We start from the raw sequence: 17,943 nt of genomic DNA on the forward strand, positions 1-17,943 counted from the left end.
CCATTTGGATGATGCTGCGACAGGAGAGATTTTTGCATTACAAAGACGTAATTTTAAAAATGCAGAGCAGGTAGTTAATAACTAAGAGCCTGGGGGATGGAAAAGAGAAGAGAGGCAGGAGCATTATCTGCCAGCTGGGGGCTGACCTGATTCCCTAGAATCCTCAGCTTTCTTCCTCTTTCCTCCCACCATCCTTCTCCCCCCCCCTTCAACCCCTCTTTTCCCTTCCCCAGATAAGCAGCTCCGGGAAACAAAGAACCAGGCTCTCCAGACCTCAGTGCTGGAACCTAGGGCTTTCGGAGAGAAGAATCTCTTTTAGGGGACCAGAGCTCTGGAGCTCCGAGTCCCCTCCCCAACCTCCCCCGCCTCCCTTGCTTGCTCGCTGCTCCCTCCCTGCTCGCTGCCTCCCCCACCTTCGCAGCGCTGGGAGGAAGGCGGCCAGGGCTCAAGATGGCTTTAGCCGGGCTGTGCGCCCTGTTCGCCTGCTGCTGGGGCCCGGCTGCGGTGCTGGCTACAGCTGCCGGCGACGTGGATCCATCCAAGGAGCTGGAGTGCAAGCTCAAGAGCATCACTGTGTCGGCACTGCCCTTCTTGCGCGAGAACGACCTGAGCATCATGCACAGTCCCTCGGCCTCCGAACCCAAGCTCCTCTTCTCTGTGCGCAATGACTTCCCCGGAGAAATGGTCGTGGTGGACGACCTAGAGAACACGGAGCTACCCTACTTCGTGCTGGGTGAGTCCCGGGAGAGGTGAAAGAGGCTGGAGGAGGCGCTGGACCAGCGCCCCCACCCCCCACCCGGCCCGCGCCACACATCCACTTGCTGCCGCCACCTCCCCTCCCCCACACTACCTCCCTGGATCCGCCCCACTCCTGGACCTTTCTCCACACCCACTTGCAAGCCAGCACTTGGGCCTTGGTGCACCTGATGTCTCCCCAAATCTACTCTGGAGCCCCTCCCCTCTCCTCTCAGTTGCTTTGCCCCAAAGGAACAGGTTGCTGGATTGTCTCTGAAACCTTCCTCAGCCTTGAGCTGGGAGTTTTCATTCAGGAACACATCTGAACATCGTCAGTTTCCAGCCCAGCTTTCATAGGCCTCTCTCCCTGTTTGCATGCCACATGCTTGGGTAGCTCTTTGCTTCACACCCTTGGGCACCTATACCCACCCACAGCCATCCCCAGGCTTTAGGAACAGGAATTCCGTGGCTATCTTGCCAGCGTGTGCAAACCTCACTGATCTTCACTCACCTAAAACCCTCTATCTACCATCAGGGCTCGGATACACTTCCACCCATACAAGTTTCTTATGTGCCTGGAGTTCATCTTGGGAAGTTGTACCTCTATGCCCAAATCTAACTACCTCCCTATCAGGCACTAGCACATCTCCATGACATTTTAAAGTCTCTTGTATGAAGAGATGGCCCATCTGTGTGGCCCACTTACAACTATTGCTCTCCTCTGTTCTCCAAACTTTAGAAGGTCAGTATAGATATTCCTGCACAGATAATGGCCTCTCTAGGCAAGAGGCTTTTCTTTCCTTTGTTTACATCTCTCTGATCCCTTTCTTATACTTTTCTTAGGTCAGAAAATTCCTTCAGGCACTGAATCTTATATCCCTTTGACTCTATCCTTCTTGTTTTCATTACCAGAATCTTGCAAAGCATCACAGGCTCACATGACTTAGGTACCAAATTTCTCTACTTCTCCACTGAAGCTCTATGTCTCTCCATGGTGCCCTCACCCAACTATGCAATTCATTTCTTTGGAATATAGTGTATACAGGCTCACAGTATGCTTCACATACTCTAATTTTGTCCAGGAGGGACTAAAGGTAATGGGGGGGGAGGGGGGGTCCAGGATACTATTACATTTAGTTAATGTCCTACAAAGTCAAGTTTGCTTTGCAGGAACGTGGTTTCCTGCTAGCCGTGTGTAGGTTGAAGCCACAGGTGAAATTATAACCTCTCTTCCTGCTCTTCTTTCACAAAGATGCATTTTTATACTGAGAGCATTAGGAGTAGGTGAATAAAGCCTCCCTCCTGGACCACAATGGAAAAGTAATTTAAAAAATTGCCTGGTCCTATGAAAAGTTCATTTACAGTTTTGGGACTACAACTCAGTTAAACCCAGTGAAGCCAACCTACACACTTGAAAGGATTATTTAAATTTTTTTTTTTTTTTTTTTGCAGGAAAAGTACCAATAACATAATAAAGACTGGGGGCTGACTAGAGATAGGAACAATGTGGCTACGGTACTCATTAGAGCATACAATTCGTTGAGTTATTCAGTGGCTGCAAAGTTCATGTTGAAGTCATGCTGATGTGCAAACACGGTTTGTTCGTCATGCTTTATAAGAATGAATGTGGAAAATTATATGTTTCTAAAGAGGCTGTTTGGGGTTCTACGTGCAGAATTGACTGTGCATAAAAGTGGACAGATGTGGATGAAAAGGGGAGGTTGGGCTAGCAGGTACTCAGAACTCCACTTCTCTTTTTGAAGAATTCCAAAGCCCAGGCTGTGTACTGTGATAGACCTATACTAGCTACGTGTCCAAAGCCCAGATGTTCAAGAATGGGTTTTATGCAACTTTGTACAAAGCTGCCCACTGCAGCACCCTGTTGGGGTTGCCATGGTAACCTGCTGCACTAAGGCATTTGCACAGAGGCACAGGCACTTTCACTTCAGAACCAGAGACTACATGGTTGTTCTCCAACTTCACAGTTACCAACATATGCTCAGAGCCATTGATTTGCTGGTGTCTGTCCCTTTTGGCCTGGAATTCCAAAAGGGGCAGCATATAAATGAGCAAAAAGGGAGAGTCCAAATTCATGGAGGACAGACTTGTTCTTAACATTAACTTTTGTGGTTCTAGGTGATGCAACTCAAGATTCATGGTGAGGGATGTAATGATTTGTGTGTAGATCTTGTAGATCTTGTTTCATGCTTCTCTGGAAGCAGACTAGCTTCCAGTCAGTAGTTGTGGGAATTTATGAAGCTCAAGCTTCTTAGCAATTTGGGACACAGAAGTTAACCACAACATTCCTGGCCCCAGGTGCGCTCTAGTCATCAGGAACACACAGATCCTTTTAAGAGCTGTAATCATACCTAGTTGAGTGTTTGGATGCTGACAAGCATAGGAATGCTGGGGAAAGAGATGCTCCTGTGATGACAGCAAGCTCCACAGCTTAAAAGGACCTTAACCAAAATCAGGTCTCATCACTCCTGGAAAAAAAAAAAGCATGAAAATAAATGACCAAACAAGTGTTGGCATTCTTTTGCTCTGAAGATCAAGTCTTCTCATTTCAATGAGGCAAACAGACTTTTGAAAAGGGTCTTTTTAAAAAAAGTGCTCTTGCTGCTAAGTTTTCAAGCCTCTTATCCTTTCAAGTCAGCTTCAGTTTTTGGGGTTCTTTAAAGAGTTTTATACACGCCTCCTTCTCCCTAGAGGGCTCACCATCCTTTCTCTGCCCCCAGCTGTCCAGCTGTATGAACATTCCACCCACATAACCTTTCTGTGATGCCTCCCTTCTCCCTTCCTCAGATCACTGTCGTCTGGAACACTTTTGATATTTTTGCAAAGACTAATGAAATAAAAGGTAAATTTGACTTGACTTTCTCTAGGAATGAAGGTATTTGAGGTCATGGAGAATGGTTAACAGGATAGTGGTGGCGATGAATACATGGATGTAGGAATAGCCTGGCTGTGTGGAGATCAGCCTGGCTAGAGTGGAGCCTCAACACAGGAATGGTGGTGACTGCATGTGGGTCTGGAGAGTAAGTCTCACCACAGGTCAGGCAGAGAGGGCTGGTGACACAAAAAGAAATGAAACGTGGCTCTACAAGCTACCACAGCTACAAGCCCTGTCCATTTTTCTTGTAAAACAATCTCAGGTGGTAGGGTAGGAGTACTTGTCTCCTGTTCTTTGAGGTGGAAGTTTCAGACTGTGGCATCAGGGTAAGATGGCACTGTAAATCATGTCTTCTTTGGCTGTACATAGTTTTGAATTGGAATGTTTATATTCATGTCCCGTCATCTCTAGCTGGCCTGCCTTCCCACAAATATGAATTTTACTGTGTCAGATTGTCTTCTTTATGGTACTTGTCAGGCAACCCCAAGTCAGGTAATCCAAACCTCTGCTTTCAGACGAGTTGTGAAGATTTTTAAAGTATTGCAAGGCAACTGTAATATCTATCTGAAAATATTTGAGTACATAAGCCATATTATCCTCTTGGGGAGAAATCAAAGGCTTACCAGATTAATATCTTAACTAAAAATTCATGTCTTAGCTCTTATAACAGCAGACATTTCTGCTTTGGAAGCATATTTGATCTTGGAATAGAGTTAATGTGAAGAGGGACATCCAAATTTTCTGTGCTGTGAATGGGATGTGTCTGTCATTTCCAGTGTTAGCTGAAGAGGACATTCTTCTGCTTCAAACCCAGCTCTTGAGCCTTTGCATATACAGACCTTAGTGCAGAGACAGCTCGTCCTTGTGCTTTGGCATTTTGTATTAGCTGTTGTGGATTTAATGGAAGAAAGTAACGGTAAATCAGCCTGTAGAAGTGTAGCAAGAATCCACATATAAGGTGCTGTCAAAAGTTTCTGGAGCAGTCCAGTGTGGTGTTGAAAAGAAAAGGCTGAGAAGGCAGATCTGGTGTCAGCATCTGGCTTGCCATACATTCCAAAAATGGAGAAGAGTGAGGATAACTAGGGTAAATAAATTACGCAGGAGCCCATTGTCAAGGATGAGTTGACCTGTTATTTAATGTTAGGTTAACTAATATGACATTTAGGCTTTTCTCTATGCCTTTTAGGTTTGGTTTAAATTTTTTTTTTCAAAATTTGTCCTTTTACACAATTCAATACAGGTTCCCTGGCAATGAGTAAGATAGAGAAAATGTATTCATGTGCTTTAAACAGAGAAATCCTATGTGGTTTTTGTGCAAATGCCTCTTGAACAGCTTTGTCCATTGTGTGTTTCCTCACATAAACCTTAGTGCAGAAAGTGAACTCCATCAAGATACACCCAAGAATCATCATTGGCTGTGAACAATCTGAGTATTCTTATTTATAGTCCTATTCCTTTACTACTTGTAGGTATTTATGACATCCACAGGTGTAATGACCAAGCTGGGTGATGACGCTGTTATGTTCAATATTCTGAGAAGAGCCTCTTAGCAATGCAAACAGAATATGAAGGAGGTGAAGCCATGAGGCCACAGAGAAACACCGTGTGTTTAGGTCCTGTATGAAGCCTCTGATCTTTGCTATATGGTTTGGTGCTTAGAATCCACTGCCAGAAAACTCTCCTATAGTGAGCAACTGGCTTCAGATATAACGCTGGGCAGCATTATCCACTTACAGGTGGGCTTGGGACTCACAGGAAGCAACTGAAGTACTTCAGCATCCCCAACTTCTCTTCACCCATCTCTCTATCTTCCTTTAAAATAAGTTTCCTCTATTTCTCTTGCTCTTCCATACAGTGAACTGTTTAGGTTAACGGCGAACAAATTTATACAGAGCTACAGCGCCATCTGAGACAAAGTGGGATGAATGATGGCAATCTTAAACTGGAGATTTCAGTGCTTAAACAGCACATACCAGCATAATGCACTAATTTATAGTATTGAGAGGGTTATTATTTACTGTTTCTCCACAGAAATGTGGATTTTAACATCAAAGGAGTTTTGAATGCAGGAATGATGAATTTTAAGACACTCCAAGTGTTCTTCAAGACCTGCTGATGCAGCTTAAATTCAAGACATTGGAGCTTATGAAAGAAAAATAAATACAAGCTTAATTTCTTTATTCCTCTTTGGAGGAAAGGCTGAGATTCACATACATATGCATGTATGCATATGTATGTGCATACTCACATATACCCCTCCCTTACTTCTCCCCTCTTCTGTTCTTTCCTTTTATTCCTCTCTCCCTTCCCTCCCTCCTTTTGAATATATATACATTTAAATGGCTAGGAGTTTCTCAAATACATGCCAGTGGCTAGATTTTCAGCAGAGATATGTCAAATTGTAATTTCTTCATTTTTGTGCCCCGTTCAGATAGATGCCCACAGCAAGTTAACCATCCAGGATGTTTGCCTGTGATGATTCCTAATGAATTGCAATGATAATTTCGCCATATTATTTTTATTATAAATATTATACACTTTAAAACTTACTTAAGAAAATAAAAATATCTTCATGGATCTTCATGAGGATTCTTTTCAAGGAACAGAATTCAGAAGAAAAATAGTTTATTGCTGATGGGAATCTGAATTGGTTCCACAGCTTCTGTAAAAGCGGGATTGAAAATGTGCCCTCCCCCCCAAAGACCAAACAGTTTTGCTTCTAGCTATGAATCGCACAACACAGAAAGTCTTCAGCAATGTATACTACGAATATTTGTAACCATGCTGCTGGTAATAGCAAAACATGTAAGCATCGTTAGCAGAAGACTGGAAATAAATATGTTGACACAGTCACCTGATATAGTATGATTGGGCCATCTAGTATACGGGCAGGTAAAGAGTAGTCAAATGTTTATGCAAAGCAAGTATGCAAAAGACTAAATGCAGAATGAATCACCTCTAATAAAAGGTCTTAATGAGAAGGGGAAGAAAGAAGGGGATTTTGAAGATAATGACAGAACTTTCATTTATTTATTTATTTTAGTTTTGAAAAACACATGTCATTGTTTAGAACAATTTTAGATGCATGAACACTCAGGCTCTCTTCCTGTTAGTATGAACATCATTAGTATGATGTTCTTATTGCAGGTGAAGCACCAGGTTTTGCCTTCTGCTCAGGGTCCAGTGCATGGCACTACCCATTCCATGTAGTTGTTCTGTTTCCTTGGGCTTCTCTTGCCAATGACAGGTTCTGAGACTTGTTCTTAATGACCTTGACAGTTGGAATAATATTGCTTAGCTATGTGTAGAATGTTCTTCCACTGGTGTTTTTTTTTTTTTCTGATCTTTTTCCAGTAATTAGAAGAGATGTGAGGTTTGAGGAAGAAGGTATAGTCTGCCATTTTTGTTATAGGATATAAACATGGTTGAACACAGGTGCTGTTGGTCTTGACTACCTAGTGAGGTTGTGCTGTGAGGTAACCTCTGTAGAGTTTCACTCTTCCCCCCATTCCTTACTCAAGCAGAATACATTGTGCACAGACCACACTAAGCTACTTACGAGCCACTATTTTATAGGCTCGGTGTCTGCATAAGTTATTTAGAATCATCCTATATGAGACCATTGTATTTTCTGTTTTTTTGTTCATTCATTCATTCATTCATGACAAATGGACTCATAGATATTTATTTTGTACTCTAGGGAATATTTATTTTATATTTGGGGTTTTAATTCAATACTGTTCTATTGACTTTATTGCTCAAATTACTTGCTCTAGCTTTGCCTGATGGGAACATTCAGTCAACTCTCGTGTATTTCGCATGCCCCTATTAGTGTGGAATTTTCTCTTGAACACTTTCTTACTTTTACCCATTGTAGTTTCTTCTAGGTTTGTCCAGCATATTCTCTACCCCTCCCTGAAACAGTTCGGTCTCTATGGACCTTGTTGTTGAATATTTATATTTATTATTGATTTATCTTTTAGTTAAACCTTGGTTATTCCTAAACCAGTTGTACACCCAAATCACTACACAGAGACTAGGATTTACTTAATCAACCTAAAGCACAATGCTGGGCAATAATTACTCCATCCTAAACCTCCAAGCCTGCATAGTTTCCTCCTATTTATATTTTCCATATTATATTTGTTTTTATTCATATCTTAGGTCTGGTTCATCTCTCCTCGTGGATCCACATCCTCTCCTGCCTATTTCTCCTCTCCGACTCCTCCCACTGGCTTCTTTCTTCTCCCCTCTGGACCAGGATGTCTCACCCTATCCTCTCCATTGCTCAACATTGGGGCTGGTTGTTTAATTTACAATATAGAGAACAAATGGTGGCATGTTTACACAAACTTGAGACAGGTGATGCTTAGAATAAACATCACAATACAATGTCCGGATTGAAACTAGATAGTGGGGTTGAGAAATCAGCATTTGAATGAACAAGGGTAAATTGTATACATTTCACAAGAACACTATACCAACAGGACCTCTAATTCCTTATAAAACCAAGATATAGGCACCACATATGATTTTACACATGGACTAGGGATTGCTCTTTTTAGTCTGTCAATTGTCACAATTGTCACAAAGGAACAAAATGTGTATAATGATAAACACACCCATGTATTCATAAGTATTGCTACTTATGAATATATTCATAAGTATCAGTTCATACTGATAATTCTAATTGTTCCATGCTCTATGTTATTAATAGATTCATGAACTGTTCTACACTTTCCTTCCTGGTTATCTCACTTCAACCCTGAGAAACCTGGCTCTGGTCATCTGCCATCTAGTTATTTAAAATTTCAATTCCAGTTTGCAGTTCATAGTAATTATTAAAACTACTTATCCACACCCCTCTGGGAAATGACTAGTAGTTAGAGTACAGTTTGGGGTACAATTTCTTTTCCTTTAGTCTTCAACACTACTTATTTCCAAATTTGCTTGGGTCAGCACTTACCCCTTACTGCCTTCAGTGAGGCTTCATATATCTCTGTTAGAGTTAGCATTTTTGTCACACCCTTCAGCCTGCCTTGGGGTTCTCAAACCTTCTAAATGATTTCTTTTACTTTAATTTTCTGGCATTAGAGTTGGCCACTGTCACTCTAAAGTTTCATGTTTTTATAAATGTACATGGGTTGGTGCCTCTTATTTTTTCTTTTGTGGTAATATAGCCATAGTTATAGTGTTACACAGAGTGATTGAATTATCCTACAAAATACCCTTGTCTTTCCTTTTCTCATCCTTACTTCCTTAACCCAGACCTGGGTGGAACAGACTTGCTTTTTAGCTGAATCCAGATGTATTTTCCTTCAGTGTCTTTCTTTGTTTCAAAATGTTTCTTCATATGTTTAGGAAGTTATTGTGACTGCTAGAGGTACTGATATGTTTGACACACACGTTTATTGTTTTGGCAAGATTCTTGCCTTGATCCTGTGAGTTTACAGCCTGGCCATCAAAGAAGAAGGTAATATTATCATCTCCCAGCTTTGTGAGAGAATATTTGTGAGGGCTTGCTTGCTTGTTTATTTGTTTCTTTTTTTTTCTTTTATTTATTTATTTATTTATTTATTTATTTATTTTTCATCAATTACACTTTATTCATTCTGCATTCCCCCATAAGCCCCTCCCTCCTCCCCTCCCAATCCCATCCTCCGTCCTCCCTCTGCATGCATGCCACTCCCCAAGTCCACTGATAGGGGAGGTTCTCCTCTCCTTTCTGATCTTAGTCTATCAGTTCACATCAAAAGTGGCTGCATTGTCCTCTACTGTGGCCTGGTAAGGCTGCTCCCCCCCAGGGGGAGGTGATCAAAGAGCAGGCCAATCAGATTATGTCAGAGGCAGTACCCATCACCTTGATATCTGCAACAACATCCTTCTTGGAGATTCGTACCTAAGCAACAAGTTTATATTTACTGCAAGTCATAGTGAACACATATTGAGTGTCTCTTTTTAAAGATGTCTTCAATTTGTCAAGAGGGCTGAATTCTGCATGCAAGTTTTTGTGTACTTCGTTTGTGTTTGTTTGTGTTTATTTATTGTGACCTCAATGCAGAAATTTATGCTAAAAAATTCTCCAACTTCCAGCTTAGTTTTCTCTCAAATCTATGTAAACCACTCCCATTTCAGTGGTTTATTACTTTCATTTTATTTTTGTTCTCAATTCCTATTCACTCTTCCCAGTAAAAACATTTTGTGTGTGTGTGTGTGTGTGTGTGTGTGTGTGTGTGTGTGCATGAATGTAGGAATGTGTGGATGTGCAGGTGCTCCATGCAACATTGTGCTGTGGAGGTCACAGGCCAACTTAGAAGAGTCTTTTCTTTCCTGCCACCTTGCAGATCAAGGGGTTGAATTCAACAACTCAGACCTGTTAGGAAGCACCTCTAGTTACCAAGTCACTTTGCTGTCCCACAACTAGTCTTTCAATTTTTATTTGTTTGTGTATTTATTTATAGAATGAGACTCCTGTGGCTTGGGATGGTCTTGAATGTCTGATACTCCTGCCTCTGCCTCATAAGTGCTGGGACTACAGGTGTGCTTGACAACTCCCCTTCCTTTTATTTTCTCAGCACTATATTATTATGATTTAATCATGTTAAGATGCGTGATTATAGACCACTTTTGTCTAACAATGCTTTCTGCAATAATGTTACTGTTTTATAGGTGCCTTATCCAATATGGTAATTCCTAATAGCATGTACCTCTTGAGCACTTCAAATGTATCTAGTGCAACGAAACAGCTACATTTTTATTTTTTTCAACTTTGCAGTAGTTAACTCTCAAATAATCTCATACATATATAGCCTAACATATCCATCAGTGAATATACAGAACACTGGCACCGTTGTTCAAAGGAAAACAACTGCTATAGAACACCCATTGTGGATATGGACCACATTTTACCAGCTTCTTGGATGGCTGACACCCAGGTTGCTTCCTGCTGCCTGCCGTTGGACACAGCGTGGCAATTATCAACTTTGTGCATATTTCCTTAAATATTTTGGGGGAGGATTCATATATCACGTACTAGGAGGATAATTTCTGGTTCATGAAGATGATAAATACGTAACAAGATTGTCAGTTTGCGCTTGAATGGTTACGCCAGTCTGTACTCTCATCAGCTATATAAGAAGGTTTCTGTATCCCCCCATTCTCCGGTGGCCATTGCACAGTTTTTAATACTTTTTCAGTGTACTAGACTGACATTCCATTGCTAGTCAGTTTTATATGTTATGAGTACTCAGAGACTTGGTAGTTATACATTTGTTTCTAATATAAATTATAAACATTTTACATGATGTTGTGCATTTTGCCTTTGATTACATTTGTTTTGTTTGTTTTGTAGGGTTCTCATTTAGCTTCAACTAGCCCTTTACCTCCCAAGTTCTGGATTGCAAAATGTATATCAAGGGGTTGGGGATTTAGCTCAGTAGTAGAACACTTGTCTACTAGCAAGTGTTAAGCGGCAAGGCCCTGGGTTCAGTCCTAGACTCTGGAAAAATAAATAAATAAAAAGAAAAATGTGTAATTAAAATAAAATAATAAAAAAAAAACTGTACATCACCATTGTAGACCTTATTTGTTCATTTTATTGCTGGGTTCTCGGGAAGATTTGCAGTTTGTAAAATTAAAGGCATTAATTGTTCTTTTTAGATTCTATGTTTTTTTCCAAGTCTTAGCTGAGATAGTTTTCTACACGTTAAGATTATAAAACTATACATATTTTCTTTTAATACATAATAGTTATCCTTTACCTCTAAATAGATGAAAGACCTTGCGCTTATTCTGATATGTAGTATGACCTATAACCTTCTCCAGATATGCTGTGTGAAGTAAAACATTAGCTATCTCTATAGTTGCACAGATGTCTGTGCCATTCACAGTCTCGGGTTCCCCTCTGATTTGAGATATCATCTTTACTGTGTACCCATTTGATAATATTTAGGTCTGATTCTGAAATTAGCTTAGGTTGAATAAAATTAGCATATTAAAGAAGAATTGATTGTTTTTCCCTTATGAAGAGTTTTTTTTAATAATTAAATGTTTTTTTTCAGTATTTATAGAGCTAATGATAAGATTTTTCTCCTTGGATATATTTGAAAAGTGAATTATATACATATATTTCCTCATTTGGAACTGCTTTTGCATTTGTGAAACAGTTTTCACCGAGTAGTAATTAATTGCTCTTTGAATATGAAATTGGATTTGTTTGATAATGTTTTATGAAGCGTACATTGCATCACTATTTCCAAGTGAGGCTTTTCTTAGGTTTTCTGGCTGTGTGACCTTTGCCAGAATTTAGTATCAATTTTATATTTGCTCCATAAAAGTAATTGCTTCTTTTTTTCTAGAACAATTTAAACAGCACTGTAATGATCTATGATGTCTAAATCATTACCTGGTGATGAGATGATTATAATGACCACGTTGTGAAATAGTGACTTTGTTAGTGAGATAATGAACATGTAAGTAAGAGGTCTAAGTCAAAGGAGGCTGGGACATATGAATGGGTCCTAGGAACTCTTGGTTTGGACGAGAAATTACAAGCTGTAGCTTAAGGAACAAGTAATGGAAAGAGTAAATGCAAAACTAGATCAAAGAATGTAAGTAAGTACTTAAGTAATACTTTGGTGCTATGTCTAAATGTGACAGACAGCACATAGGTGAAGGGACATGCGATTAAACATGCACATCCTAGCAGGATCTGGTGCAATCTGTTTTTAACTGTTTCTAGACGGTAGGTATGATTGACATGCTATCTCGCTTCCCCAGGACTCGAGTTCCACTGTAATCTGAATGCACAGAGCATCTTCTGGTGCACTGCAAGTCTGCACACGGTGATCCTGATGGAGGCCTTGAGTTTCCCTGCTTTCCCGTAAAGAGCTATTGTTTTCTCTGCACATAAGTTCCTTGGACTCATTCTTTAACCCATTGTTTTCTTTTAGTCTTTCTTTGCCTTATTCTCTTTTCTGTGTCCTTTTTTTTTTTCTTTACCATTGTAACGTTTCCTGGATGACTAAAGTGGCAAATATTAATTTTTCACTTGGTAGAGGAAATTAATAAAGCTCACTAGAGTATGTCCGTATGTGTATTTTCAGAGCTCCTGAGATCGTGGATCCTGGGGACTATGACCTAATCAATGGTCTGGTTCTTTGATGGGTTCAGAATTTAAATAGACTTTTGGTAGATGGTGGAGCTGCTAAAAGTGGGGTCTAGTTGGAAGAAGTGAATTGGTGGAAGCCTACCTTTGAAAGCTATATTTTGGTCATTACTTCTTATTATTTACCACTTCCTGGATTACGCAAGGTAAACAACTTTCATTCAACATACCTTTTTTTCCATGATGTTTCTGCCTTGCCATGATCCTAAAGCAATAGAGTGAAATACGTGCTGAAAAACTGCTGAAATTGTGGCTGAAATAAGCCCCTCTTCAACTTGTTTCTCTCAAATAGATGTCACAGAACCAAAAGTGTGACTAGGGCAGTGGCTCTTTTATTCTAGTACTGACCAGAGGCACAATCTGATGGAGTGTCATGCCAAAGTGTGGCATGTGTCAGAGATAGGCCATGCTCATGGGCTAGATGGCTACTTTCTTTGCTGTTCCAACGCAGGTTTCCTGGCATGCATTCTCAGAATCAGGACCATGTACGGACTCCAGAGTTTACTGAATATTAAACAGTTATGTAAACACAAATCCTAGATAAGGAGTTTCTTTTAAAAATGGGCATGGCGGCCTAACTTTCTGGGGGGGAAAGGGAGGCCTTGTGAAAAAAACTGAAATGAGGAAAGCTTATGTCCCCTCAGATGCCAATTCTACTTTGGCGGAGTTTTCTGCTTTATTCAATTGTTTAAAAGCCTAAGATCCTTTCATCCCGTTCTTCTACTATCCCGGAGGCCAGTATCCTCGTCCATGGCAAAGCATCTCTCAAGGGTACATGAACTTGCTGGAAGGGGAAGGGCAGATGTTCAGAACAATGCATTTTTAACCTGAGGAAATGCTGCACGCATCCTTTACACTGCCGTACCACGCTTGGAAATGCAACGCTACCTAAGTGACCCCGTACTAGATTTAGTTCAAGAAACGAAGGAAGGAAATGAAGGAGCAAGGGGAACAGATAAGAGCTTTTGAAAACACTGACTATAAAGATGCCTCGAAAGTAAAGAAGCACCCCCTTTGCACATATGCAAGTCAGCTGTCTTTGCTGGACAACACTTATTTTTGAAAGCTCACCTCTTTAGTTCTGTCACCTTCTGCCTTTCTTGCTGTCTCATTTATCAGTGTCTATGCTCCTCAACAGTGTCTTTGGCAGTGACCCCGTTTTTCTTGCACTTTGTCTCTTGCCTTTACACAAGCATCTTAACTGTGTTGACCCAGGTCAACAAGTGTTCTCTGAAAGGACAAGGTGGTGAATATTTTCAATCTTAGGCCACTTGGTCTTAATAGATGCTTGTAGTGAAAAGACATCCATAGATACTAGGTAAATATAAAGGATAAATGAATGACTGTGGTGGTTTCTCATTAAATTTTTATTTAGAGCAACCAGCAAGTGACCATCACATTAGAATTGGCCAGCCTTTCATATAGACAGTACACCTAATGTCCTACTTTATAATTCCGTCAACACCCTTCCCCACAGGTGCACCTTCAAGACCACATTTTGTACAGAGATGACTGTGGCCACACTCTCCTGATCCCTAAATGTGTCCAACTCTGATATTGTCCCTACTTGTCACAATTTCTATTTCCAGCTTTCTCATGCTATCTTCCACTCTCCACCCCCTCCCTCCATTTGGTTCTTGGAAATTCTCCAATTCATTGATCGCCTTGTATTTTCCATGTACGTCGGAGCTCTCTGACACCATCTATTCTCTAATATATATATATATATATATATATATATATATATATATTCTCTAATATATATATTCTCTAATATATGTATTAGATATATATAGCTAATATATATATATATATATATATATATATATATTTATCACTAGATTCAATTTTGTTTTGGGGACTATATAGAATATAGTGCTCAAGTGAGCAGACAAGAATCATCTCCCAAAATCTATGTGCTTTTTCTTCTAGGTCTAGAGCAAATGCTAAGGTTTGTATATAAATACTCTTACTTGTATGGATTTGAGGCTCCATAATTATCTGAGTTCTGATCTTGATCTGTTCTCAAACTATTTTTATTAATTTTAAAGTTTTAAAATTAATTTAAAAATTTCATGTTAATTTTTTATTGACCTTGATGAACTGCCCCTCACATTTCCCCAAGTGACTATTTCAGACTTCTGGTAAAATAATTAAGCTCTCAACTTAATTCCTACATCTTTATACTTGCCAAGATATTGCCTCATACATTACCTAAAGTTTTGAGGATATCAGGCATAAACAACCTCTGATTTCTCTATAACTCTGATCTCAAAGTGTATGCCTTCTGCTTTCATTATTATTTTCCTTCAGTTTCTAAGACTTTCTGAGCAGCTACTGAATCCCAGCTGTCACCCTTGAATTTGACAATATAATCAGAAATAAAGGAGACATAAACCTGTCACAGAAGCAAGATTTCCATCTCTTCTAGGCCCTCCCCTTTTCTGCCATTCCTCTCATCTAGATTTCCACTCTTTTCTCTAGGCCCCTCCCTTCATCTTATAAATAATCTCAAGTCTCTTTAACCCTCTGCCTGTGTGTGCTCCTGGCAAGCATTGATCCCCTAAAGATAAACATAGCTCACTCTGTCCATCCTCATCTTAGCCCTGAACACTGTAGCTGTTTCTTGAAGTGATGAGTATGGGTTTCATTGTTAGACTGGTAATAGGATAATTGCAGCAGCTCCAGGCATGTGGGAAAATGTCCAGAGAAAGAAGAGGGATTGATTTTGATCATTCACTTGAAGGAACGGTGGGTGCATTTTCCCAGAAGGCCCTGGAAGCCCCTCCTTTCCACTTTTTGGTCTAGTAAATAGAACTATGCCTGCAGTCCTCAGACCAGTTTCTGTCCAGAATGATGCAGTAGCTAGTTGACTCTGAGCTGAAGTCAAATTCTCAGGCTCGTTGGACAGAGATCAGGTAAATGTGCAATCTCAAGGTCTTTCCCATAACTGTCTTCTAGTTCAAAATAGTGACCTACTGTTGGCCTAACTTTGAATTGTTTCCTTTCTTTGGTGTGTGCATATGTGTGTGTTGTATGTGCTTATTTGCGTGTTTGTTTGTGTATATATGTGTGTTGTATATATGTGTAGGCATATGAGTGTGCTGTGTATTTATGTGTGTGTTGTTTGTGTATGTGTTTGTGTGTGTGTGTATGTATGTGTATATGTGATGTGGGGTATGTATGTATGTATCTTAAGTACAACCTCTTTCTCAAAAATTTCTGAGAGTTTCTTGCTCTTCATAGCACTCCAAGTACATCTTAAATAATATTACAATTCTAAAATAATTGTTTTCTCCATTTGACCACTCCACGGGACTTCAAACTCCTTAAAGGAAGATGGTCTCAGCCAAGCACAGTGTTTCATAATCACAGTAGCAGCACTACTCAGGCAGTTGATAGTCAGTCCCAGGCCACCCCATGGCTCAACAGTGAGATACTGTTCCAAAACATCCTGGGAAACACATTCTTAACCACTTAGGCACCCCAGCATCCAGCATGGTAGTTATGGGTTCTGAAGTAGTTGCACAGTTAGCACATCTGACCTTGGTTCCACTGATCTTCAACTGGCTGGGTAACTCAAGAGAGGCCTCATGTCCAGCTCAGTGATTCTCAAGGAATATACCAGGGCCCCCAGAGGTCAGTGTGACCCTTTGCAAAAGCTCTTTGAAGCGAAAGGGTTTTATCATATTATTAAGATATCACGGCTTTTGTTGTTGTTGTTGTTCTGTTTTTGTTTTGTTTTGTTTTAAAACCGAGTTGACATTTACATTGATTCACTTAGGGTGTTGAAACTCATGGGAGAAGATGCAGACACCTTAACAGGAGTAAGAACAGTTACATCAACTGTTGTAGCAGTCATTGTACTTTTTTTTACTATACACACAGGTTATTGTTATAGATCCAATGTTTAGTTATGGATAACTCAAATGAAGCAGTATAGACAATTCGTTTGTAAAATATTGACGCTTGCGTACATCAACTCTGCTAGTCTTGGAATGGGAAATGAACGTTTGCTACAAGCTGCAGTGTGATTGTCTGAGACACAATCAGTAACCTTCCTGCTTTTGTCTCAGTGCACAGTTTTTATTTGAAGAACAAATAGGCAGGGAGATTGTAGCTTTTCAAATGTATTTAGCAAAGTTTTTCTTAAAAAATGGATAAAAAGGAGCTTAGTTAAAGAACAAACACTAACAGTTTTGTTGCCAATGTTAAGATGCAAGCTTTCAAGCGAACCAGTAGATTATAAAAACTTGTGATGACCACAGCAACATCAAGGTTTTCCAATGCCAAAGGACTTTTCTGATGAAACCAGAAATTATAGAGTAAGAATTTTTGAACCTGTAACAGGAAATGGGCTGACATTCAGAAAATCTATATAATAAGCATGTTCTGCTTTTTTCCAAGTATTGCTTCGAAAGCATGCATGAATAAAGAAAGTATCTTCAGATATCAAAATTGGCAGTGGACTTCCCATCAAATGTGTGCAGAGTGCTCAGCTTCTAGTTTCTGCTCTCACATATTTTCTTCACCATGAAGAAATTACTTTTTGAGCTTTGATGTAGTATCAAGGAAAAATAACCACAATCATTTATGATTTCATATCTGTTTTAAGCAGGATTATCTTTATAAAATTCAACCAAAATAGTGTGGTGCTGTGTTTGGTGTAGAAATTGAGATGAGAGTCCAGCTGACTTCTATTAAGTTACTATATATATATTTAATTTATATACATACATACACACACACATATATATATACATACACACGTGAGTGTATACACATATATATGTGTGTGCACATGCCAATGCATGTGGGTGTTTGTGGAGGGCAGAAATGGGTATCAGATTTTTGGTGCTGTAGATATAAGTGGTTGTGAGCTATGTGGTGTGGTGAGCTGTGTGGTGTGGGCTGTGTGGTGGGAACTGAACTCTGCTGTTCTTCAAGAGCAGCAGGAGTTCTTAATGACTGTGCCCTCTCCAACTTCTAAGACAGCACTTAAAAGCGCTGCAAAAATATGTTACAAACTATTATTTTTAACCAGGCTTTGTGTTATAAATGTAATTATCTTTCATAGAATCCATGGGTAGCGATAACATGTAGCTTGCTATTATTTTTAAATGGAGCAATGAATATTTTACCATCTCAG

At 39.8% G+C, this 17,943-nt stretch overlaps 1 protein-coding gene across 3 annotated transcripts in view; it reads left to right on the plus strand.

The window, feature by feature from the left end:
• Astn1 (astrotactin 1) overlaps positions 1-17,943 on the plus strand; it is a 321,092-nt gene continuing 303,149 nt past the window's right edge. The window contains exon 1 of one of the 3 annotated variants that reach the window (XM_060364528.1): positions 1-733. In XM_060364528.1, coding sequence (XP_060220511.1) covers positions 451-733 — 283 coding nt within the window. In that variant the 5' untranslated portion in view covers positions 1-450. The remainder of the gene's footprint in view (positions 734-17,943) is intronic. The other 2 variants (XM_060364526.1, XM_060364527.1) reach the window with 2 other exon arrangements.

The sequence above is a fragment of the Meriones unguiculatus genome, chromosome 11 (genome assembly GCF_030254825.1).
Source record: "Meriones unguiculatus strain TT.TT164.6M chromosome 11, Bangor_MerUng_6.1, whole genome shotgun sequence".
Lineage (NCBI taxonomy): Eukaryota > Metazoa > Chordata > Mammalia > Rodentia > Muridae > Meriones > Meriones unguiculatus.